The sequence below is a fragment of the Mesoplodon bidens genome, assembly GCF_964165515.1.
Source record: "Mesoplodon bidens genome assembly, chromosome: 8".
Classification (NCBI taxonomy): Eukaryota; Metazoa; Chordata; class Mammalia; order Artiodactyla; family Ziphiidae; genus Mesoplodon; species Mesoplodon bidens.
In genome coordinates this window covers 75,698,146-75,724,629 of record NC_138165.1, presented here as the reverse complement: position 1 = coordinate 75,724,629, position 26,484 = coordinate 75,698,146, and the positions used below count along the sequence as shown (strand labels likewise).

Sequence of the window (26,484 nt, the reverse complement as noted above, 5' to 3'; positions counted from 1 at the left end):
ATTTTGACTGCTGCATAATAATTTATTAATTGAGGCATATGGTAAGTTGGATCTGATTTCCATGGTGATATAGAAAGTAGACCAATCAAATGCTCTTTAGGAGTTACAATAGATACAACAAATATCCTTTGGCTACTTAGTTAATGTGCTATTTGATCCAGCAGTTTGAGGGCAAGAGAAGGATAGGTAAAACTTAAAACTGGAGGGTATGTACGGTACCCTCCAGAACTACGAGACAACCCCAGTTTAAGTATCTGAGAAATCAGTTTCTCCAGAAATAATTTTTTTCTCCCCCAATTCTTTCATCCCCCCCAATTCTTTTTCCCCCTTGTCCATGGAATCAGTTCTCCAACCTACAAACATGCTATTTTTTCTCCCATCTTAAAAAGAAAAAAATTCTCAATCTCCACTACTGCTCCATTTCTTTCCTTTCCTTTATAGCAGAGCTTCTTAAAAGAAATGGCTGGTAATGCACATTTGAGTGGTTCAAGTTTTTTGCTCTAAGAAATCGTACTGCTATTAACTTTCTCATCTATATATATCTCCTGGTACTTATATGCTAAAGTTTCTCATGGGTGTATACCTAGGAGTGCTATTGCTTGATCATAGAGGATATGAAAGTTCAATTTCACAAGATAATGCTATTTTCCAACATGATTAAACAAATTTACATTCCCATCAGTGACATACCCTTAAAGAGGTCTCCCTAATTCTTGGTATCATCTACTTTTTTTTTTTTTTTTTTTTTTTGTGGTACGCGGGCCTCTCACTGTTGTGGCCTCTCCCATTGCAGAGCACAGGCTCCGGACGCGCAGGCTCAGCGGCCATGGCTCACAGGCCTAGCCGCTCTGTGGCATGTGGGATCTTCCCGGACCGGGGCACGAACCCGTGTCCCCTGCATTGGCAGGCGGACTCTCAACCACTGCGCCACCAGGGAAGCCCTCATCTACTTCTTAATTTTTTGCCAGCTCAACTAAGTATAAAATGAGTTACCTCACTAATATTCGTAGAAACACTAGTCTCAATAACCAAAAGACAGAAACAACCCAAACATCTATCATCTGATGACTAGATAAATGTGGTATTGAATATAACCATGCAGTGGAATATTATTCAGCCATACGAAGTACTGAATGAAGTACTGATAAATGCCACCACATAGATAAATCTTTATTTTTTTAAATTAATTAATTAATTTTATTTTTGGCTGCGTTGCTGCGCGTGGGCTTTCTCTAGTTGCGGTAAGTGAGGACTACTCTTCTATGTGGTGTGCAGGCTTCTCATTGCGGTGGCTTCTCGTTGCGGAGCACAGGCTGTAGGCACATGGCCTTCAGTAGTTGTGGAACGTCGGCTCACTAGTTGTGGCTCGCGGGCATTAGAGCGGAGGCTCAGTAGTTGTGGCGCACGGGCTTAGTTTTTCCGCGGCATGTGGGATCTTCCCGGACCAGGGCCCGAACCCATGTCCCCTGAATTGGCAGGTGGATTCTTAACCACTGCGCCACCAGGGAAGTCCCTAGATAAATCTTTGAAAATAGCCAGACACAAAAGACCATATGTTTTAGATTCCATTTATATGAAATATTCAGAATAGACAAATGCACGGAAACACAAAGAATATTAGTGGTTGTCAGGTGCTGGAGGAAGGCTGCAATAGAGAGTGAATGTTTAAAGGATATGAGTTTTCTTTTGGGGGTAATAAGTTCTAGAGCTAGATAATGATGATCATTGTACAACACTGTGAATGTACGGTTGACTCTTGAACAGCATGGGTTTATCCACTTGTATGCAGATTTTTTTCAATAAATACATACTACTGGGGACTGACTATAAAGTTATACTCGAATTTTCCATCATATGGAGGGTCTGTGTCCCTAACCCCCACGTTGTTCAAGGGTTAACTGTACTTAATGTCACTGAGTTGTACATTATAAAATAGTTAAAATGGTAAATTTTTTACTTGAATTTTACTGCAATAAAATGTTATCTCACTTTGGTCTTGATTTGCATTTCCCTAAATAGAAGTAAAGTTGAGCATCTCTTCATATATTTATTAACTACATATGTTTCTTTGCCGGTGAAGTGCCTATTTATATTTTGTGTCTATTTTTCTATTGGCTTGTCTTTTTATTTATTTGCAGGAGTTCTTTACATATTCTTGATATTGTTCCTTCAATGGTTGACAAATATCATCTACCATTTTGTATCTTGTCTTTTCACATTAAAGAGGCTTAATGAATAGAAGTTCTTAATTTTAATATAGAATTTATCAACATATATCTTATGATTGTCACCTTACAATTAATCATTTGGGACTATTTTATGATTATCTTTTTGCCTTAAAAATACTCTTAGTACTCTGATGTCAATAAATATTCATATTTTCATATAAAAATATAACAGTTTTGCTTTTGATGTTCAAGTTGTTTCTGTAGAATTAAAATTTTTGTATATGATATGAGATGGGGATCCAATTTCTTCTCCATATATAGATAGCCAATTGTCCCAGCACCATTTCCCCACCATCTGCCATGCCACCTCCATCATATGTTAAATTTCTGCATATATATGTTCCCGTTTCTAGGCTCTTTATGCTGTTGGATTGGTTAATTTGTCTATGCCTTGCTAAAAATAGCTTTAATTACTATGGATTTATAATAAATCTTAATATAGAGAGAAGTAATCTCTCCTCATTCTTCTTCAGAAGTATCTTGGACCTTCTTGGCCCTTTTATCTTCCACATAAATATTAAAATCAACTTGACAAATTCCATGCAAAAAAAAAAAAGCCTGTTGGGGTTAAGGTCACCATTGTATTAAATCTATAGCTCAGTGACAGGTGTTAAGAGCTGAGAGGGAGATATACTTACAGTATTTTTTTGGAGGGGGGTAGGAGTTTATTAATTAATTAATTTTTTTTTGCTGTGTTAGGTCTTCGTTTCGGTGCGAGGGCTTTCTCTAGTTGTGGCAAGCGGGGGCCGCTCTTCATCCCGGTGCGTGGGCCTCCCATTATCGCAGCCTCTCTTGTTGCAGAGCACAAGCTCCAGACGCGCAGGCTCAGCAGTTGTGGCTCACGGGCTCAGTTGCTCCGCGGCATGTGGGATCCTCCCAGACCAGGGCTCGAACCCGTGTCCCCTGCATTAGCAGGCAGATTCTCAACCACCGCGCCACCAGGGAAGCCCCATATTATCTCTTAAAAGCTTCAAGACTTTGGTAAACTCAAGTGTTCCGAACTTGAGTAGTTACTATAAGAATAATATGCTACCAGTTATGGAGAATGTTTTCATAAGGCTCATTCATTCATTCAAGGACTAAGTGAGCTCATACTAGAACACAGACAAGAACTGGTACTATATCTCCATCATATCCAGCCACATAAGAGTCTGCACTTGGGGAAACCCCCTTTACAATACAGAACTGAAAGCTGTCCCTGAAATCTACAATTGGCAGCAAATGTAAATCAATACTGAAATAATGACCAATGTTAGAAAACATTTATTCCAAAAATTTATCCTAATTACTGTAAGTACTCAATATACAACAAGCCAATATACGACAAAACAGACATTTGTTTCAAATGGAGAAATATGTTATTGAAGAAATGTACATATTTCTGGAGATACAGAAAATTTTTTGACTAAAAGTATTTGTCTAAAAATGTACAAGCATTAAAGAGGTATGGAGCAAATACACGTGATAACCAACAAAAGCTTACTGCCCAAAATACAGTTTTAAAGGAAAAGAAAAAATCTGGGACTTTCCTGGAGGTCCAGTGGTTAAGACTCCATGCTTCCAATGCAGGGGGCACGTGTTCGATCCCTGGTCAAGGAACTAAGATCCCACCTGCTGCAGAGCGTAGACAAAAGAAAGAAAGAAAAAAAAAAACTAAGGTTAATATCTTAAACAGTTTATGGCCAACCACATATTTATGTAAGTAATGTAAATGAATTATTTACCCATTAGAATACATTTTATCTGCTTATTACTTTCTAACTGATTTCTTTGTATGAAAACTCTTTCCTTTGACCATTTATGAAGTAAAATCTAAGTGTTTAGGAAATAATCCAATGTGGAGGAAAAAGTAATCTTTATAAAATTCTTCACCATGAAACTTTGAAAATAGCCAAAATGCTGCTTATTAAACATAATATTAATACAATGAAATCCCATATAATTGTTAAAATAGAAGGAATGTGTGCCATATGGACATGTAAATGTGTTTTGAAACATCATTAAGGGTCAAATAAAATTTTATTTTGTTGGACTTTTGGAGAGAAAAATGATTAAGTGATGGCTTAGTTGTGAACAAAAGGAAGTGCAGTTCCTTTCACTAGAGATAAAAGAAATTCTTTAAGGACATAATGATGCATTCTATTCATTCATTTGTTCAGTCATCAACTCAACTGGACTACTGCAATACTCTCCTGAATGACTAGTCTCCCCCATTCTTGCTCCTATTAAGAGCATCTTCCTCAAAGCAGCCATAGTAACCCATCAAAAACACAAACTTATGTCACTTGCCTATTTCAAGCTCCTCGTTTGATTTTTCCATTGGATTATTTGATTCTCATTTGCTGCCTACAAAATAAAGTCAAAATTCCCTTTATGCAGCATATAAAACCCATTACAACTGGCTCTTGCCTCCCTTATAGCTTAGCTTAGTCTTCTTTCAAATTTTATGTTCTAGTAATTCTCAACTGCTTCATGTTCCTTCAAGTTCATGCCATACTGTTTCATGATTCCATAACATTGCTGGTGCCTTTCCCTTTTCCTGGCACATGCTCCCCACCTTTCTTTATCTATCTTATGCATATTCATCCTTCAAGACAGCTCAGATATCATCCTCCAAGCTGAGTTAGAGACCTCTTCTAGGGTTTCTATAGCATCCTATGCATACTTCTATCTTAGCAGCTACCAAATCAAATTGAAATTATCTGTTTATAAGTCTGTCTTCTTCCCCATTAAGCCTTAAGTTCCTTTAGGGCAGAAGCCATGTTTAGTCAACTTGTGTACCCAGCAGCATCTAATTTAGTGCCTGGAATATAGCAGGTGCTTAATAAATATAATGAGTATTTCATAAATAATCCTCCAGGCTCTGCAGTAGGAACTAGTGAACTTCAAATATTCTATTTCTGCCATCCAGGAGCTCACAGCAAAAGAGGACATGAAAAATGACAGGCATTGAAACACTGGGAATAGTCAAATGAGTCACACTAGGTCAGAGTCTGCTGTCTTTTTAGCCAAATTTACCCAGAAATTGCTACCACCAACCATGCTCACCCTTGAGAATGAAGGACTATGGAATTTTCCTCTGTTAAAAAACACTTCTGAAAAATAAATTGTTTAAAGACAAGGAGGTGGAAGGAAGAGACAAGACGTCATAGTGATCTACAAACTAAATAATCCATACCCTTTTGAGAGTTTTCATGTGCACTCTTCAATGTAATTGAAAAATCTTTTCAGGCTTGTATTCTATGAAACCTGAAATGTGAGGTTTATTTTGTAAATAATGGGAATGGTGGCAGAATCACTTCCTTTCTACTACTATTCTCAACACTGTTTTATAATGTAAGCACATTAACAAATTTATTTTATGCTATTCGCCAGGCATAATGTTAAGATATGAGATAAGATTATCTCATTCAACCTTCATAACAAGCCTATGAGGTAAGTATTATTATTAACTCCATTTTATAGGGGCGGAAATTGAAACCTGAAGAGGTCCAGTAAGTTGCCCAAGATCACGTCTCTAGTAGGCATTAGAAGCAGTATTTGAAACCAGGAGGTATGATTCCAGGGCTTACAGTTTTGATGGGTACACCACACCACATGACGCGTAAATGGTAAAATACAATAAACACTCATTACAATTGTTCCATTAGAAATTGTTCTTGACTTCAGGTAAATAGCAATTTATAAGACTGAATGAATCAAGTTGTCAGTTTTGTTGTTGTTATTGTTGTTGTTTTTAATTAATGATACTCTGGGACCTGTGGAAGTGTTACTAGTTATTATCATAAGCCTTCTAATAGTAGAGTTTTTTAAACTTTATAAATGTTAGGGAAACTAATTATCCACATTACTGTCTCTTCTTTGCAATTAAATAGTCTTTTTATTATGATATTTAAATATAAACATTTTATATGTGGCAGTTTAACTAGTACATGATTTTTCCAGCCAAAAAAAACCCTTCATTTGGAAAGAAATCCTCAAAAGTGCTATCTAAAGACTAAAAGTGGGTTGTTGTTTTTTTAACTTTAACTTTTCTCCTTTTAGACTCCAGAAACAGTTTCCTGACTTCCTTTCTGGAAATGATTTTTGTTTCCAACCATATTGAGAATCCTTTTTTTTTTTTTCCATTTTCTCTCTCTCTCTCTGTCTCTCTCTGTCTCTCTCTCTCCTTTTGCTTTCTTGGTAATAGCAGGGAGGAAGGGGGGGCAGTGGGCACAGGAAAAAGGGAAAAGAGAAAACAGAAAAAGAATTGCACACCACTATGTCTGAATATAGCCTCTACTTGTAGATAATTCCATCTGATTTGCACTTTTGCCTTTTTATTTCCGTTTTTGGACACCTCCTTTATCATCCAGCTAACTGGGATAGACAAAGCACTGTTGGTGCCCTGAGCGACAGAACTCTGGTAGGGGGCTGGCTGTAAATTGACGTGGCATGGAAATTCTCCGCTAAGTTGTAGCAGCTTGCATGTTTCTCCTAAGATCAAGCCCAGCCTCCCGGAGCTGTAGCTTAATCATCATGGGTTCAACGACTTTACAGAAAAATGGCTAGAAAAAGTCTTCAGCTCCTTTCTTTGGACTCAAATGTTTTCTTTTTGAGTATCTATGGTTTAGCTGAAAAAATCAAAGCAGTTAAGTCTGTAACTTTCTTTTTGCAGCTTAAACAACAGAATTTGCTGGTCTCCCTCCCCTATCCTGCAATTTAATTCCTTACAGATTTTGCCATGGGGTGCGGACTTAGAAAGCTAGAAGACCCTGATGATAGCAGCCCTGGAAAAATATTTTCTACCCTGAAGAGACCGCAAGTGGAAACAAAGACAGAATTTGCTTACGAATATGTATTGCTGGATTTTACTTTACAAGGTACTTTTTGCTTCTATTTTATTTGTTAAATGAAAGATTTCAGAGATAAGGGACTACTAGTTTTTTTAAGTGTTGGTTTGTGGATTTTTAAACTGTTCCTTATCATCAGATTGTACAATCAATCTAACAATAATGCTTTGTTTCTTAATTACACTCTGAAAGATTTTTGTTCTGTTTGGTTTCTGTAAATTTGGCTCATATGTACTTTATAAAATTAGAAAAACTGCTTGGAAATAGTCCTTTCATTTTTAAATCAAATGCTTATTTGTAGAAGGACACATGAAAAATGTTCGCTTTCCAGCCAAATAGCTCTAGCCTTAATGACAGTTTGTGTTTTGAAAAAGATCTGAAAGGCACAAGAAGGTAGCATGTAGGAAATATTACTTGCATCATGTGGAAGAGTATTTGCTAAGACAATTCTGAGGTTTCCAACTGTGTTAATGTTGTGATTCTGCTAGTCATTTGATATTTTTGACCAAACTAAACTTGAAGTTTGAAAATACAGAAAAAAAGATAGTCTTCTGTAAGATACTTCCTCTGCTTGCCCTGTCCCTAACAGAGAAACTCCCTGTTCCAGAAAGTTGGAAACACAAATAAACAAGCCCAGATGGCAGCCCTGTGCAAGGAACAGAGGCAGCTCAACTTCACAAATACTTTACCTCACTTCTTTTGGAAACTTTACTGTACAATCGCATTGATAAAACTGAGTTTTTAAAAAGCAGAACTATACCTTTAATTACAGGGTATTAAAAATGAAATTGAGTGTCCTGCTTGCTGTTAGAATTTCCAGATATCAGTATTTTAAGTTCTTATTAGAAAGTTATGCTTTTAATTCTAATAAGCCACACATTTTATCAGTTAATAGAAAATTTATACTAAGTACATTATCATGTTGGATATTAATTTCTTTTCAACTTAAACACAAATTCTCCATTTTTTGGTTTGCTCTATGAACAGTGCATCTTTGTGCAAGAAGCAAGAGCAGCCCATTTTTCTTTGTCAAAAACTGAGCTAGCCAGCAAGCAAACTCCCTTCCAGAGACATACACAAAGTCTGTACATATACTTTTAACATATTTACATTTCCATTTTTACCTAAGGCTAAGGCTACCAAAGGGGAAAATGTCAATGTTCTTAATTTTCTTTTTAATTATTAAAGTTAAAAGTAGATTAAGATAATGGTGACAATCAGAGAAGTAACCACTCAAATGAATTTTTTCTATACTTTTTCAAAAATCATCATTTGAGAAAATATTTGTGATGTGGTCCTATGTTTTCTCCATGGATTGTCCTTGTCAATTATCTTTTAGGACAAGTTTTTGTAAATCCACAGGATGCAAACACATATTTTCCTTAACCTCAAAACCTTGTCTATTCATAAAGTTTAGGCCAGAGCCATTTTGATCTGTACTTTAAGATTGCTGCACAGCCCCCATAGGTTTTAAAGTAACTTGAATTTTTTTTTATTTATTTCCTCCCAACAATGTTAGCAATCTCAAACAAATTTGTATAAATGCAGCCATCCTTGAATCAGAAAGATCTACAACTTTCTTCAGAAGTCATTTTGGTTTTATTATTATCAGAAGCCCTTCTCTCTGTGAAAGGAGTAAAATTTCTACCTTCCACTCTAGGTGTTTGGAGGAGGTAATAGAGTATTACACTATAAAGTGTAAGTATGGGCATAGTTTGCAAATGTTAACTCGGTAAGCAGGCACGTATTTTAAAGTTGCACCTGGTTCCTATTTGGTCCAGGGGCCCAGTCTCCTGGTGTCCCTTTTCTCTACAATTCTTCCACATGTTTTTTGTTCTGTTTTGTTTTTGTCTTTGCCTTTGCCTCTGCCTCAGAAGCCAAGACTCTGTATCAGCCCAGCTCCACAAACCACCTTCCTCTCTTCTGTTGTCTCTGACGCCCACCTATTCCTCCAGTGTGTAGAGAAGTGAGTCACATGGGGGTTAAAATATGCCAGCCTTCTTCATTTAGTCCTGGCCATTCTGACCTGGGGTTGCTGTGAGGGCTACTAAATAGTGGCATCTCCTGCCTCTCAGAGGCCACGTGCAGTGAGCAACCTTTCAGGAAACAAATTGGTCTAGTGACAGCTGTGTATGCTCACGAAGAGCCTGTCTCTTACCTTGTTTTCCTCTGTTTTTCCAAACAGAGGACATGGGACAGAGAGTCAAGTCCCAGTGGGGCAAGAGGAGACCCTTTGAAATTTCCAGTGCCCTGTGTTATGGTAGCTATAGTTATCTTGAACAATTTATTGATTTTCCATTTAGTTCCATTCTCTGTGTGCGTGTATGTGTGTGTGTGTGTGTGCCTTTCCCACACTTTTTTTTGGGGGGGGGTTACTTTGAGCCATTACTTATATATCTCTATGGGAGAAATAATAGCCTAATCATTAAGCGCATAAGGCTCTGGAGTCAAGTTCCTGGGTTCTGAATCTAGGCTCTTTCACTCACTAACTTGGCAAGCTTATAAACTTTGCTGTATCTCAGTTTCCTCATCTATAAAATGGGGGTTCTGATGGTGCTTGCATAATAGAGTTATTTTAAAGATTAAAGGAGATTATACAAAATAATCTCCTTGAAAAGGTACCTGACACTTAGTAAGCACTTAATAAAAGTTAACTATTATCCTTCCTGGCCTTATGCCAGATCTACTAACCACACTAGTGAGATTTCAGCACAATTTTTGTGATAAATTTTCTGGATTATTGTATAGTAATCTATACATGTGTATGTATGAGAATGTGTCAGTATATATATGAGTACATGATAGAGTTTCTTGGTGAAAAGTTAAATTAACTCTGCAAATGATCCAGAAGGGTTGGTTTACCTTCTTGTGCAATCCCAGAAAACAATCTGAATAACCATGGCCTTAAGGATTTTTAGAGCATGTTTAGCTTTATGATTAAAAAGAAATTTCTACAGTATTAAAAACCCAACAGAAGGACAGATGGTAACTTCCTTATTTGACTTTCTAATAGAATCATGTAAAACACATTGAGTAAAATTTTCCTGGCCCCTAGCTTGCTTTATTATTATGAGAACAAGAAACTCTCATTGTCTTTTACCATCACGGTTACAGTAGTAAATACATTGATGTATGGATTCTGTAGAAGATGCTGATAAGTAGTGAAAACACAAAAAGGAATAAGACATAGTTTCTGCCCTCCAATATTTTATATTCTAATTGGTCAAACTGGACAAGCTCATGAACTCCTCAAGGTCAGGAACCACATCCGCCTTTGCACTGCTGTGTTTTGCACAGTGTTTGGCACATGACCGGTGGCCAATAAGTTGTGTTGAAGTAATGAATGAAAAATTGCAATACGAGATACAAGAGGTATCAGGAAAAGGAAAAATCAATTTTGAATAGGATAAGTTGGAATTCAAATTAGGACTTTAACTGAACCTGAAGAAAAAAATAGGGTTTATATAATCAGAAAAAGATTAAGAGTTTGAGGTACTTTCAAGGGCTATTGAAAGGAGAAGTGAGGGGGCATCCCTGGTGGTGCAGTGGTTAAGGATCCGCCTGTGAATGCAGGGGACACAGGTTCAATCCCTGGTCCGGGAAGATCCCACATGCTGTGGAGCAGCTAAGCCTGTGTGCCACAACTACTGAGCCTGTGCTCTAGAGCCCACGAGCTACAGCTACTGAGCCCGTGTGCCACAACTACTGAAGCCCGCCTAGAGCCCATGCTCCACAACAAGAGAAGCCACTGCAATGAGAAGCCCACGCACCGCAGTGAAGAGTAGCCCCTCACTCGCCGCAACTAGAGAAAGCCCGCGTGCAGCAACAAAGATCCAACTCAGCCAAAAATTAATTAATTAATTAATTTTTTTAAAAAAGAAAGAAGTGAGCTAAGGTGGTGTTTAAAGGAGAAAAGCAGAAAATGAGGTTGGAAATAAATGGAGTATAGAATGCTCTGACTTGGAGTGGAATCAAGGAATCAAGGAGTGATTCCTTGATTCTACAGGGAATAAATAGCTGTAAAGGCTTTTGAACAAGTAATTGATAGATACAGAGAAATATTTTTAGAAGATTAATGTGAGATTGCAGTGGGGAGAGATGCAAGTGAGGAGAAAAGTTGGAAGACTGCTTGTAGTGGTCAAAGCTAATGACGATGAGGACCTGCAGTAAGGACAGGATGCAGGGGACACATGTAAGAGACATTACCAAGGAAGGACTTAGCCTGTGGCTGGCTGGATATGAAGGAACAGAAAGAAAGGAATTCAAGATGACTTCCCTGTTCTGAGCCTGAGTAACTGTGGAAATAATGATGCCTCCTGCAGTAGGAGGGACATCCCACAGGAAGTCAGTTGGTGAAACAGCAATTCCATTCCAGGCACGTTGCATGTGAGGTGGCAGTGGAACATCCTGGCAGAGAGAGTTACAGGTGCACGGAAGAGATGATGACTTCCAGGAGGAACTGAAGTAGATAAAGTCTTAAAGAGGAGACTATGGGCAGAGGATAAGTGTCTTGGGCTGAATCATCAGGCTAAATCATATTTAGCCATATTTAGGACAACTCAACAAAAATGAAATAGAATGAGGACAATTGTGACTGTATAACACCAGAGAACACAAGGAAAAGGAGGGTTTCAAAAAGCAAGAAATGGTCAGTAATCTTAAATACTAGAGAACTTTCAAGAATAATGAAGATGCAGCACTGAAGAGAATGCATTTAAAAATCAACAAGAGATGAATAAAGTATCAGAAACGAGGGAAGGAAGGAAAGAAGGTCAGTCCAGCTAAATTTTCTATGTCTGTCTGAATCTAATAAGTTCTTGAGTATTTCCTCAAGCAGTCAAAAGATTTTCAAATGTAAAGTGCTATGTAAAAAGAAATTTATAATAAAGATGACTAAATTTACTCAAGCATCAACATAATCTCTGTCATGGTGCCTAGCCCAAATTCCTACCAGGTAAAAAAACTGCATAAGGACTTTCCTTTATTTTTTATTTATTTATTTATTTTATTTATTTATTTTTGGCTGTGTTGGGTCTTCGTTGCTGCATGAGGGCTTTCTCTAGTTGCGGCAAGCGGGGGCTACTCTTCGGTTGCGGTGCGCGGGCTTCTCATTGCAGTGGCTTCTCTAGAGAGCATGGACTCTAGGCGAGCAGGCTTCAGTAGTTGTGGCACATGGGCTCAGTAGTTGTGGCTCTCGGGCTCTAGAGCACAGGCTCAGTAGTTGTGGCAAATAATAAAACTGCACAATTTCAGACTGTTGTGTGGGGGGGAAGAAAGATCCCATTCTGACCTGGGGGAGTAGGGAATCTCTGAAAATAGCAAACAATTGACCCAATTAAATAAATATTGATGTTGGGAGAAAATACATTTCTACTGGCAATCTACATTATATTGGGGGGTTTTCTTATATCTGGGTGGACATTTATTTATTCTTTTTTTAAAATTTTTATTGGAGTATAGTTGCTTTACAATGTTGTGTTAGTTTCTACTGTACACCAAAGTGAATCAGCTACACGTATACATATATCCCCTCTTTTTTTGGATTTCCTTCCCATTTAGGTCAGCACAGAGCATTGAGTAGAGTTCCCTGTGCTATACAGTAGGTTCTCATTAGTTATCTACTTTATACATAGTGTCAATAGTGTATATATGTCAATCCCAGTCTCCCAATTCATCTATTTATTCTTTGAACTAACTCTTACTGAGCACCTACTGAGCTCTGAGTGAGGAATAAAGCCTAGTCCTTGACTTCTGTGAACCTGCATCCTAGTGAGCTTCCTGCTGAGGAGCCCTGATGAATAATAATCTATTTACAGTGCATACACTCTATACTGTGATACAAGCTTTGCTAGAAGTCTGAGAGTTATAGAAGCAGAAAGAAGAGCACCTCCACCTGATTGGTGGGATCCAGAAAGACTCCTTAAAAGAAATGCCACCTCATCTGATCTAAAGAATGAGTGGGACTTAGACAAAGATTTATATCCAGAATATACAAAATACAACTGAAAATCAAAAAAGGAAAAGACAACCCAATAGAAAAATGGACAAGGAACTTGGACAGGTGGCTGATGAAACAAGAAATCTAAATGGTCAATAGACATATGAAACGGTGCTCAACCTCATTAGTAATCAGGAAAAATTCATGTTAAAACCACAGTGAGAAACCACTACAAATCATCCAAAATGGCTAAAATGTCAAAAGACTGCTAATACCAGGTGTTGGTAAATTGGTACAACCATTTTGAAAAAACAAAAAATGCTTTGTCATTACCTAGTTAGCGAAGATACATATACCCAGTGGAAGCGTGCACACGCATGCACCATACAGCACATACAAGAATGTTGATAGAAGTGCTATTTGTAATAACCCCAAAAGTGTGAACAACTCAGAAATCCATGAACAAGAGACTGGAAAAATGAATTGTGGTAAACTCACACAATGCAACGCTATACCGCAGAAGTGAGCCAACTTATTCTGAAAAGGGCCAGATAGTAAATATTTTAGGCTTTGTGAGCTGTGTGGTCTCTGTCACAACTACTCAGCTCGGCCAGTGAAGTGCCAACATACCATATACAACAAAACAGGCCGTAGGCAGTACTTTGCTGTCCTCTACTATACTGCAATGAAAATGAACAAACTACAACTACACAAGCTGCCCAAGATTAATCTCACGACCTTAATGTTCAGTGAAAGAAAATAGACACAAAATACTGTATGATTCCATTTATATAAAGCTCACAAAATTGGCAAAACTGAACTGTAGTGTTTGCTTGCATTCTTGCATAGTAAACTAAAAAGAGCAAGGAGTGAGGACCACAAAAAGTCAAGGTAAAAAAAAAAAAATTCAAGGTAGCACAGAGCAGGAGAGGGGGATTGTGATTGAAATGGGCAGGAAGGGAGGCTTCTGGCATGCCCGCCATTTTCTGGTTTTTGAATGGATGGTGGTTACCAAATGCTGGCAGTTTTAAGTATGTTTTGTGCACCCCGTTTGTACGTTACATTTCTACCCCAACACAAGATGTTTTTAAAGGTTAAAAAAAAAGGCTGAGTAAGGAAGTGGGGGTAAGGCAAACAAGGCTGAAAGACAAGCTGTACAGACCCAGAAATGAGAGAAAATCTCATGGTTTGTATGGGAACTACAAGTAAAACTATAACTGATTCACTTTGTTATAAAGCAGAAACTAATACACCATTGTGAAGCAATTATACTCCAATAAAGTTGTAAAAAAAAAAAAAAACGAACAGGCAGAGTGCAGCACATGCAGGAGGCCGCGGTGAAACACAAGGCTGCAGGAGTTTTAATGGTCATAATGCGATCTTTTTGCTTATCTGCCTGTGATTATGAACTCTGTCGTCCCTTGGAGTTTGAGCGCATTTCAAAACCACCGTTGTATTACTTCAATTAAATATGTGAATGAGTGACTACAAAGATGGCACCTTTATTGAAAACATAAAATGTTATGAAATTTGGACATTATTTATATAGTAGTTTATCTTTCTAAGTAACTTAAAACATTTTGATAAGTAGAGTAAACCGGATACTCCTTTTAATATCTGTACATTAGATTGATTAACAATTTATAGTAGTCAAAAACTTTAGCTCAGCTCATGTCTGAATTTTCACAAATTCTGAATTAACAGTGATGCAAATCAGTGAAGCTTTACTTTCCTGTCGGTGCTCGGATGTACTGGCTCTGGAGTCATTCTGTCTGGTTCAATTACAGCCTTACGGCTCACTAACAATTTGGGCAAGTTATCAAATCTCTCTCTTCCTGAGTTTCCTCATCTGAGAATAATGATAATATCTGCCTTGTGGAGTTTTTGTAAGGGCTAATTAAGATTAGGCATGTAAAGCACTTTGCATAGTACCTGGCACAAAATAGGTACTTGGTATATGTTACTTATTATTTTTTACTATAATTGCTAGATACAATATGGAGTTTGACAGTCTGTTCCCTTTTGAAAATATGGTAAAATTGCTTGCCAGTGTTTGTACATCGTGCTTTTATCTGAGGAAACAATGTTTCATAAATATTTCAAAAATACATACCAATCTTCAGAAATAAATTGGTGGAAAGAACATATATATGTGTTGGACTGTTTTCATAGAGTTACACCATCAGAGCAAACCTTTTGGCATTGAACAAGTTCTTAACTTTTTACTAGAATGTGACTTTTTTCTATTTTTTTTTTACAACTTTATTGGAGTATAATTGCTTCACAATGGTGTGTTAGTTTCTGCTTTATAACAAAGTGAATCAGTTATACATATACATCTGTTCCCACATCCCTTCCCTCTTGCATCTCCCTCCCTCCAACCCTCGCTATGCCACCCCTCCAGGCGGTCACAAAGCACCGAGCTGATCTCCCTGTGCTATGCAGCTGCTTCCCACTAGCTATCTACCTTAGGTTTGGTAGTGTATATATGTCCATGCCTCTCTCTCTCTTTGTCACAGCTTACCCTTCCCCCTCCCCATATCCTCAAGTCCATGCTCTAGTAGGTCTGTGTCTTTATTCCCGTCTTGCCCCTAGGTTCTTCATGACATTTTTTTTCTTGAATTCCATATATATGTGTTAGCATATGGTATTTGTCTTTCTCTTTCTGACTTACTTCACTCTGTATGACAGACTCTAGGTCTATCCACCTCATTACAAATAGCTCAATTTCATTTCTTTCTATGGCTGAGTAATATTCCATTGTATATATATGCCACATCTTCTTTATCCATTCATCCAATGATGGACACTTAGGTTGTTTCCATCTCCGGGCTATTGTAAATAGAGCTGCAATGAACATTTTGGTACATGACTCTTTTTGAATTATGGGTTTCTCAGGGTATACGCCCAGTAGTGGGATTGCTGGGTCATATGGTAGTTCTGTTTTTAGTTTTTTAAGGAACCTCCATACTGTTCTCCATAGTGGCTGTATCAATTCACATTCCCACCAGCAGTGCAAGAGTGTTCCCTTTTCTCCACACCCTCTCCAGCATTAATTGTTTCTAGATTTTTTGATGATGGCCATTCTGACTGGTGTGAGATGATATCTCATTGTAGTTTTGATTTGCATATCTCTAATGAATAATGATGTTGAGCATTCTTTCATGTGTTTGTTGGCAGTCTGTATGACTTTTTTCTATTTTTAAAATTTGATCTTTGTCTATGAAGCTTTTAAGCAAAGGACCATAAAAAACTCTACTGATATTTTATTTTGGAAACTATGAGGATAAATGATAGACTAGCTTAACCTTCAGCACATTTCAGTTTTAATCAGAAAAGTCCACTCTGCATGTATATAGTTTTCAAAGCAACTACAAAATACTTTCCTTCACCAGTTCTTCACAATAGCCTTGTAAGGTGTAATAAAGCTTTTACAAATCGCGTAGCACTGATTGCACGGCAACCAGCCCCACCCATTAACGCCGTCAACAGCACTATTTGTTCCTTCTCCCAAGGAACTCGCAGCGGTTGGGGAGCTAAGAAGAGCAAGATGGCTTGCAGCTGCTGCTAACTGCCTGTGCTGTTCAGTTCTAGCCAAAACAACCACACCTCCCCCCTAATTTCCTGTGTTTAAAAAGTAATAGATTCTCTGATATTACTGCCCCAGTGTAAGGACATCAAATCAAAGGCTTGGCTTCATACACCAAGCCTATCATGGAGACATAATTATTCACTCTGGTGAGCACTGATGAAAATGCCTCACTCTGTGTGCACAGCTTGTCCCTTCCTCACATCTCTAAGCTGAATCAGGCTGCCAGTCTCTTTTCAGCACAGTTTAAAACATTATTAAGAATCGAGGGGATTACCTGAAGGGAAGTTCTCAACAAAATTCCCAGATTTATTTCACCTTTCCTTGCTCCTAGGTTTACCTTTCTCGAATGACACTGGCATGTTTAAAATAAATCACAGTGTAGGATAAGAAGGACAATTTGTTAACAGAATGAACCCCAGCCCTCCTATCACCATCATCCTCCTGTCCCCACTAATGAGGAAGATTTGGATCACTTTCTGTGTCCTAGGATGCTGAACACTATCTAAGATGGTCTGGGTGGACTGGCCTGGACCTGGGCAGCCTGGGCTGGACCTGGGCAGGCTCTGGTCTGCAGAATCGCTGGGGCGACCCAGAGGAGAAGCTGCAAACCAGCAAGACATGGGCCATATTCAGCCTTTAGACAGGTCTCGCTTGGTGTGTATAGTGTTAAGATATTTGAATTAACTGTCACTTTTTAAAGTTGGGAGATATTACATAAGAATCTGGATTTGGGGGTTTTCTTAAAAAAAAATAGAAGATCCAGCAACACTGGGCCCACATGACCCCATGGCAGCACTGGACCAGGGCTGCTGCACTCTTGGATAAGGTATTAAGTCTTCCCCAGGTCCCTCCTTCAGCACAGCCCCTTTCCTTGTTTTATCAGGCTGATACCTTTGGACATTTGAGTCTGGGACTCAATGGAGCAGATCAGCGTGAGTTAGGGACTGTTTGGAGTGAGTTGGCGGGGGGCGGGGGGGACACCTAATCTATAGGGTGAGTTAGGGACCTGAGATCTAGAGCATGAGTTAGGGGCCTCTGATACAGAATTCTACAGATGGTGAGCCAGGCTGGGCTTTTGGAATAAAGCCAGATCTCTACAATGATCTTCCTGGAGATTTTTTTAAGCCAACCATGACACCTCGGAGGGCAACTTCATTTGAAACTATCTTTCTAAGCTGGGCCACCAACAGACAGGCACATCACTGATATTTGAGTGTTTACTTTGTACCAGGCCCTGGGCTCATGTTTTACAATTACTATGAAAGCAACTCTATGAAGTTAATACCATTGTTTATCCCTGTCTCAGACAGGCAAATTAACTTGTTCCAGATCTAGTAAATGGCATGAGTTGAGCCCAGGTGATTTGCTTCCAGATCCTAATGCTCTTAGAATAGTGTGCTGCCTCTCGTTCCACAGGGGAGGACTTTACTTAACAAAGCAACCAATAGTTGTATAGCACATGCTACATGCCAGATACTTTCTAGGAACACATATAAACTTATTTAATCCTAACGACCCTATAGAGTAGACTCTATTATTATTCTTACCTTGAAGATGAGGAAACTGAGGCACGTGGATGCAAAGTACCTTGCCAGACTAGTAAGTGGCAGAGCTGGGATTTGCATCCAGGCAGTCTGGTCCGAAGGTCTTTTTTTTTTTTTTTTTTTTTTGGCTTGTGGGATCTTAGTTCCCCGACCAGGATTGAACCCCTGCCCTCAGCAGTGAAAGCGAGGAGTCCTAACCACTGGACCACCAGGGAATTCCCCCTAGAGTCTATTTTCTAAACTACTGCTCCATGAGCACCCTGGAGCTCTGTTCACTGAATATGTTAATGTTACAACCAATTTTTCATTCAGCTGGTCCTTTAACAAGTATTTTTCAAGCACTTATCATAATTGTCATGTCTATGCCGAGTACTATTTATCAAAAGACACAGACCTCCAAATAGAAGAACATGCACATTTGAGACAGTTGAATAATTAATGTAAAGCACTGGGCCCAAAATGACATGATCTTTACAAAAACTTATGTGTAAGATATGCTTATTAGTACTGATGTACAATTTTTTTTCTCCCTTTGTAACTTTCCTGTATTTCTCAGTTTGTAATTCCTCTCAAAACTTCTGTGCATGTGTGCCTTTGTGTGTTTCAGGCATTAACATTTCTTTTGCATTGAACTCAAGACAATAACCTTACTTTATTGAGAGTGCAAGAGGATGTAGATTAGACTAGAAAAGCTGGATTTGTTCCACTGACACAAAATTTCTCTGACATCACCAGAGAACAAGGTGTTCCTTAGAAATACATTCTCTACCTGAACAGGAACCTCTTTAAGCACCAATGTCCTTCTGTTATAGCTATCTTCTTGTGATTCTATTTAACATGTTACAGAATTCTGCCTTTGAAAACCTTGTTCTGAAACAATAGAACGGAGGGAATGATTTCATTATCATTATCAATCGGGCCAATGAAGTGTAGAAAGTCCTTTAAGAGACCTCAGGCTGTAAAGTTTTTACAGTTCTTTTATCTAGTTTTATAATTCATTTTATTCCCTCTGATGTCATCTGTCCCCCTTGCTGCCATCACTGTGTCCTTGCTACTTCTATCCCAGTAGGGGTTCCAAGCCTCTACCAAAAGACTTAGCACTAGACCTGAGATGCTTTTAAGTTGTACACACAAACACAGAATTAATAACATTGAATCTCATAGTCAGAAAGCTGTGCCCTTTTCAGTTCTTTTTAAGCCTTCCAATCAGTTTGGAGTTACTATGTCTCTAACGCCTCTCTAATGGCTAATTCTCCCTTTCAACAAAGAGAGAGCAGGGCTGTGGCTCAGTCCTTGGCAGATAACAGTATCCAGCTAGAATTTGATAAGTATTTTCTTTTTGTTGTATTTATTTGTATGTAATTTTCTACTTGTGGTAAGTGATTCTGGTTTTATGCCCTTAAGGAATTCTCAGTCTAACAGCGGAGACAAACACATAAACAAGTGTCTATAATACAGATTGATAAGGGAACTAGTAGAATGCACAGCACAGAGGAAGGAATGATTAACTCAACTTGGGGAGCAGGAAAGGCAACGAAATTCCAGCAACATGAAACAGTGTGCCAGGCTCAGGAACTCCCGTAGTTCAGTCCTGCCAAAGCAAGATGTACAAGGAAAAGGATGACAAGAGTGAAAGCTGAATAAGTAGACAGAGGCCAGACTATGAAGATTCTTTTGTATCATGCTAAGCATTTCCATTTTCTACAATAAGAAATGAGATCCATTAAAAGACGGAAATTTTCTTTAAATTTTTGTAGGATTAGTATATAGTTCTAAAAATAAGTTTAAGCTATGTTTCATTCCTTAGTCTTAACAGTTTATTCTAGTTTATAGTTTTTTAGTTCCTTTGTTTGGAAATCAGGGTTGATAGTTAAAATACTAAAAAAGTAAGACCAAATGAATCACGGAGTGATTGCCACACAGCCATGCAGAACTGGGTCATTTTGCAATGAAATCCAGCTGTTTCTTCCAAACCCAGGATCAGTCTCTTTGTTCTTATTCCTATTCATAATGATGAAAATATATTGTAGATTAGTTTAAATCCAAAAGAGGATGAAAATTTGAGTAAATGGATTCATGCTGGTTTATATAACTTTTCTTTGAGTGCTTTATTTTCATTTGAGAAGTTGGCATGAACCCACGTGAATCCAAGTGGTGGATTTCTGTTCCATCACGTGGATATTAATGTAAGAGGAGGTAGGGATTTCCTCTGACCCTTCTTCCTTGTCTGCTTCTTAACCTACTTCCTGTGTTTGGGCAATTAACAGCAGCTATTTGCTGGACAGCACTGACCATACTGACAGAAGGCCAACAGCCAGCACTGCCCCTACCTGGAGTTCATTTCATATGTTTTGTTATTCAAGAGATAGCCAAACTGCAGCTCCATTTCTAGTTATTAAGTCTTGGTTGTTTTTCAGAAAATGAGAAATATTGTCACAGAAAATGAAGTTGTTTTTAAAATTAATACTGCTAGAACATTCACTTTCCCATATAACACACCCTTTTCCTTTTACTAAAAACTATACAGATTGTACTATTCTATAGTTTCTACAGATTTGCCCTGCTTCAAAGGAATGTTTCAACTGCATATCAATTTTGCGTTTAAATTTCCTGTGTATTTAGAATTTTTACTTATTAAGAAGAACTTCTGGTTGCCTTTACTTTTTCAATTTCTTTACTCAAGTATTTATATAAGTCCCATAAGAAACCATATTTTTAGTTTCCCAGAGAAACTTAAAACACGATGTTTTTGAAACGTAATTAGAAATAAGAAAGCACTTGACAGGGACTTCCTTGGTGGCGCAGTCGTTAAGAATCTGCCTGCCAATGCAGGGAACATGGGTTCAATCCCTGGTCTGGGAAGATCCCACATGCTGCGGAGCAACTAAGCCTGCGAGCCACAACTACTGAGCCCACGCGCCCTAGAGCCTGCATGCCGCAACTACTGAGCCCACGTGCTGCAACTACTGAAGCCCACACACCTAGAGCCCGTGCTCCACAGCAAGAGAAGCCACCACAATGAGAAGCCTGTGCACTACAACAGAGTAGCCCCTGCTCACCACAACTAGAGAAAGCCCATTGTGCAGCAATAAAGACCCAACAGAGCCAAAAATAAATAAAATTTGTTTTAATAATATGTTAGTATAACTTTATTTGAGATTAAATCATATGGATATGTTTCCTATTCATTAGCATTATCATATGTAGATAGAAATAATATGTAATTCAACTTTATGAATGTGCAAATCCCTCTTTGCATTTGATATTTCAGCTTCACCAAACCCAGAAGTAATCAAGATAAATTCAATTCTGGATATAGTAACAAAAGTGGAAGACTACTATCTTAAAGGATATATTGTTGGGGCTATTCATCCTGTTATACAACCTGTTGGGCAGCAAAAACACCTGCCTGCAAGTTACCTATACAGGGTGGTGCTATCGCGCTTGAAATTAAGGTAAGCCTGACGCTCCAGAAAACTGTCATACTAAGAAGCTGTTGAGAGAGGCAGTTTTCTTTGGCTAAAAGGAAAGCAAGTTTGGACAAAGTGATGGAGAATAAAGGATAATTAGGGGTTTTGGCTTAAGGCACATTTTCCAGCAGTTGAACCTCGATTGGGAGAAGGAAACTTAAATCTCCTTCCTTAAAACTTCTCATAGATTTAGCCCCTTACAGACAAACAGGTCCTAGGTAAGGATGTCAGTGAAAAAAGGGAAAGGAAAATAGACTCAAGAAGCACCTGAAAGCTGATATAGCAACTTCAGCAGATGAGGGGGTATCAATTAGCTATATCCTACACTGGGCTAAAAGAGCTGACTGAACAAGTCCACTTTCACTGAGCGTTTTTTTGAACTGTCCTGTATTGTTTTATTAATAGTGGCAACAGAAACTATCTCTAACTTCCAAAACTTTTACAGCAAAAAGGCCTACATGCCAAGTTCTCACAAACTGGATAGATCTCTTATCAGCTTTTTCCAAAAAATAGGATGGGAAAGCCAGAAAGCCATCCATTTTAGGTTTTTTTTTTTAATAGCTGTTTCTCCAAACAATACTACAAACGTTTTTGCCAGCCGAGCTTGTACGTTTCATAATATTCAAAATACTGTTACTCCTTCCAATGAAGAATGAAAATAACCAGACCAATGTCTTTGATTAACACATTAAATTTTTTTTACACAACCCTTCAACTGTATCATAATCATCTCAAAGACCAGGGTAAAAACTGTGTTTTCTCTTTATAGCGATTTTAACCATGAAAGGGCTAAGCTGAGAAGGGAAAATGAAATAAGAGGAAAAGAGAGAAACCAGGAAAATTGGGGGAAAAAAAAGAGGCTTTAAAAAATCCCAGATATGCTTTTTAGGGACACTGTCTGCTACTGAGTAACTAACTGCCCACTTACACACGTCTGAGAGGGCATGTACACAAGCAGCTTTCACCATGATAGGGCACCTCATCAGATATTTACTAGTTCAAGCATTACTAAGTAAATATGCCATTTACCACACCATAGCAACACTTATGTCCTAATTACAAATCTTACAAACCATGGATAAATTATTTTTCTCTTTTCGCATTACTTCAAATAGATTTAGCAGTGCCCTGCCAGGGCTAAGGCTAATCAAGGGGTGAAGATCAGAAAAGAAGAAAAAGGAAAAAGACAGGACAATATTTATCTGCACTTAAATAGGATTGTTACTTGTGCTTTTGTACAATAATGAGGTATAACAGTGATCTAAAATCATTTCTCATAACTTATCAGAACAACAGACGTGGAGCTTTTCTTTCATGTTAAATTAGAAATTAAATTAATAGAGGTTTTAATTAAGGAAATCTAAATTAATAGAAGTTATTGTGTTTTTCCAATATTTTTACATAAGAAGACAGCCATTAGGGTCGAAATAACAAAGAAAAAGGATTGCCTTGAACTTATTTGTGAGTTACTCGCTCATTTTCACATGAGCATATTAGCTGAAAATCAGCAATTGGCTTCCAACGATAAACATATTCTCTGTTACAGCACGAAGCATTCGACAGCACCCAGTGGACAAAGACGCCCAAGGCTTGTGATTGAGGAATGTCCTCTAACTTTTGAGACACAAACAAATGACGCAGCAAAAGAACTGATAGAAAAGGTACTAAAAGTATACATTTTTTCATGGGATATTGAGAAATATTTCATATTTCTTCTTCATCAATTTCCTTTCCTACTTTAAAAAGAACAGGAAAATGATAGGTGACTTAGTCTACCAGAATTTAAAACAAATTGAAGCACAGGTACCAAACTGTAGAGTTAAAAACAGAAATACAGGCCAGTGAAACAGAATGGAAATGCCAGAAATATATTTATACATGTATAAGAAGTTTCATAACAAACCTGATGAAATAAAATGAGGGAACAACCATTACTGCGTAAGTGCTGCTGGGAAAATGGGCAATTGTTCTATAGAAAATAGACTCCACACATTTCACATGAGATAAAGAGGTAATTTTTTCAAGTGCAAAAAATCTGAAAGAGAATGAAAGAGTGGACATATTTAATTATGAATAGATTGAGTAATTTGAGCTTGAATATATAAATATAAGTTATATACTAGGAAAAAAAGAATCGGGGGGAAATCTGCAGCAAATGTGTCTTATGGAAGCTTCATTTTCTGAATATATATGAAATGAATACAAACGCATCAAAGTATATTCAGTCTTGAATGGACAGACAGAATCCATGGACAGAAAGGAAACACAAATAATAAAGAGACATTTGGCAAAGGGTTCAACCTAACTAATAATTTTTAATGTAAATAAAAACAGAAGTAATAACTTACCAGTATTAACTGAGAAATTAAATTGAAAATATTAAATTCAATGTTGGAAGACCTTTAAGAAAACATTCATATACATTCATATACAATGCAATTGGCATTGTAATAAATTAGTACAGTGTTTCTGAATACCAGTTTGGTAATAAAAGTCATAAATCTTGTTTTATATTGTGACCCAGTAATTTCCTCTTTAGGAATCTATTCCAAGAAATTAATTGAAAAGGGAAAAATCATGTTTATACAAAGATATTTTAATCAACAGTGAATAGGGGCCAAATTCTCAACAAGTGGAAAACTGAGAAGGAAGCAATGGTCTATCAATATGATAGACTATTTTATGGGCATTGAACATGACAACTATCTTAACTGTTGAGAGAAAAAAGTCTATTCAATATAACTTAATTGAACCTTAAATGAAAAATTGAACACTATATGTATATTGATTAAAACCAAAAAAAAAAAGAACTGTACATTCATAAGTATTCTAAATTGACAGGATTTGATGGTGAAAGTTTGGGGTTTTTTTTTTAATTTTAGTTGCATTGACATATGTGTAAGGTTTAGCTTTTATTTAAATGAATACTGCCAAAAACCTAAGGCATTTCCTGTCAAATAAGAAACTGTGAACTTTGTTCGCTGTTTCTATTTTTCCCAAGCTTTAAATGACCGTGTGTGTAAGATTATCTGTGATTTGTGTTTAGCCAGTTAGAGCTGCCAATGATACTTCCCATTTAGATATAAAGTCAGCATTTAATAAGGTTTTTCAGGAACAGTCTTTGAAACTAGATTTTTATAAACAAGGTACACATACTATTTACTACTACTATTCTAGGAAAAAAAAATATTTTTTCTGGGAATAAATCCACTCCAGAAACAAAAATCTAACTGCTAATTTAGTCTTAATAGATCATCATGAGACCATTTGTTTTGTATTTGACTTCCTGGACACAAAGATCTATTTAAACAGGAAAGTACTGTTATTTCAGCAATTAGAGTAATGGGGTTATTTTATGAAGAGAAAAGCTTCAGGAAAAATAGCACGTGAAATATTTGAACATTGCCCCGTGTATGAGCAAGAGCAATAGATGAGTGCCAAATATTATTTTTGAACGGCTGCCTTATATAAAGAGTTGATTGTTAAACAGCTAGATTTTAAGTCATTTTAACATTATGTCAATGTTTGCTCTTTTTTTTAATTTAGATCTACAAGTGTTTTCCCCAGGATTTTTAAATAAAAATCACATGAAAAACATCAATCTTGCAACTTAAGAAACGGAAAAGACAGTAATACTCTATATCATACCAGCTTTTCCAGATAAAACTCTTTAGTAATAGAGAAAGTCTTCTGCAATTTTTCACCCAAATCAACGAATAAGACCTAGAGAAAGCACTGACATTAAATTTACCGGTTTCTACCTTCCTCCTCACCACCTCCTTCTCCTCTCCCCAGAAACCTGATATAAAGGACAATTTATGGTTATTTTTAAGGCTTCTTGCAGTGTCACAGTCTTAATGTGTTAATTTATAGGAGTAAATGATATTGTGCCAGCAGTGTTTGTCCTAGCTCCATACACCCACACCCTCTGTCCGTCTCAGCTAAGTTACAGCAGCCTCCATTGCTGTCTGGTTTCACCCCGCTTCTTCCTGGCCTTTTTCATTCCATTTTATTTCTGACTATAGACGTTTGCACTTGCAACCTCCATCATAACTCTTTCTTCGCCTCCCAGGTGAATTTAAAACATTTAAAATGTTTAAAACAGTGGCCGTATAAAAGATGTTGCTATTTCTTCATTTTAACTTATTTAACGAGTACTCATAGAGCACCTATAGGTACAAAACATTGCAACAAAAAAGTGAGTAAGATAGTGCCTGCCCTCAAAAGAATGGTCAGCTTAACACAGGAGAAAGGTGTGGACACAAAAAGAACAAAGAAATGATGCAGGGACTTCCCTGGTGGCGCAGTGGTTGAGAGTCCGCCTGCCGATGCAGGGGGCATGGGTTCGTGCCCCGGTCTGGGAAGATCCCACATGCCGCAGAGCGGCTGGGCCCGTAAGCCATGGCCGCTGAGCCTGCGCGTCCGGAGCCTGTGCTCCTCAGCGGGAGAGGCCACAACAGTGAGAGGCCCGCGTACCGCAAAAAAAAAAAAAAAAAGAAAAGAAATGATGCAAAAGCAGAGAAAGAGAAAAGTGTTGAGCATGAAAATAACCACTCTTAGGGTCTCAAATTATTTCACTGGCATTATTTCATGTGCTTCTGAACCCTATTCTTTAACTGATAGGGCTGAATCTAATCGTGTGTATTTGGCCCAGAAAGGAGATAATAGTACCAAGATATAAGCAAATCAGAAACTTCTTAAGAGTGGTAATATGAATTGGGCTTATGCATTATATGTATGCATTTATCAAGAGTTAGTCTTTTGACAGTTTTCTTTACACACAAGCAAACAAGGCTGTATGTTTTCTGCTTTAAATTAATGTCTCTTCTTTATTATTAAGATGTATTTGGTAATTTTTTTTTTAATGGAGACGAAAGAAA

The 26,484-nt window shown here is 37.6% G+C and overlaps 1 protein-coding gene across 1 annotated transcript in view; it reads left to right on the top strand.

Annotated features, from left to right (window-relative positions):
- The first annotated feature begins 6,247 nt into the window (after positions 1 to 6,247).
- The window catches only part of RFTN2 (raftlin family member 2), a 68,591-nt gene continuing 48,354 nt past the window's right edge, over positions 6,248 to 26,484 (top strand). Inside the window, exons 1-3 of the mRNA XM_081243262.1 lie at positions 6,248 to 7,090; positions 21,406 to 21,589; positions 23,151 to 23,265. Coding sequence (XP_081099388.1) covers positions 6,952 to 7,090; positions 21,406 to 21,589; positions 23,151 to 23,265 — 438 coding nt within the window. The 5' untranslated portion in view covers positions 6,248 to 6,951. The remainder of the gene's footprint in view (positions 7,091 to 21,405; positions 21,590 to 23,150; positions 23,266 to 26,484) is intronic.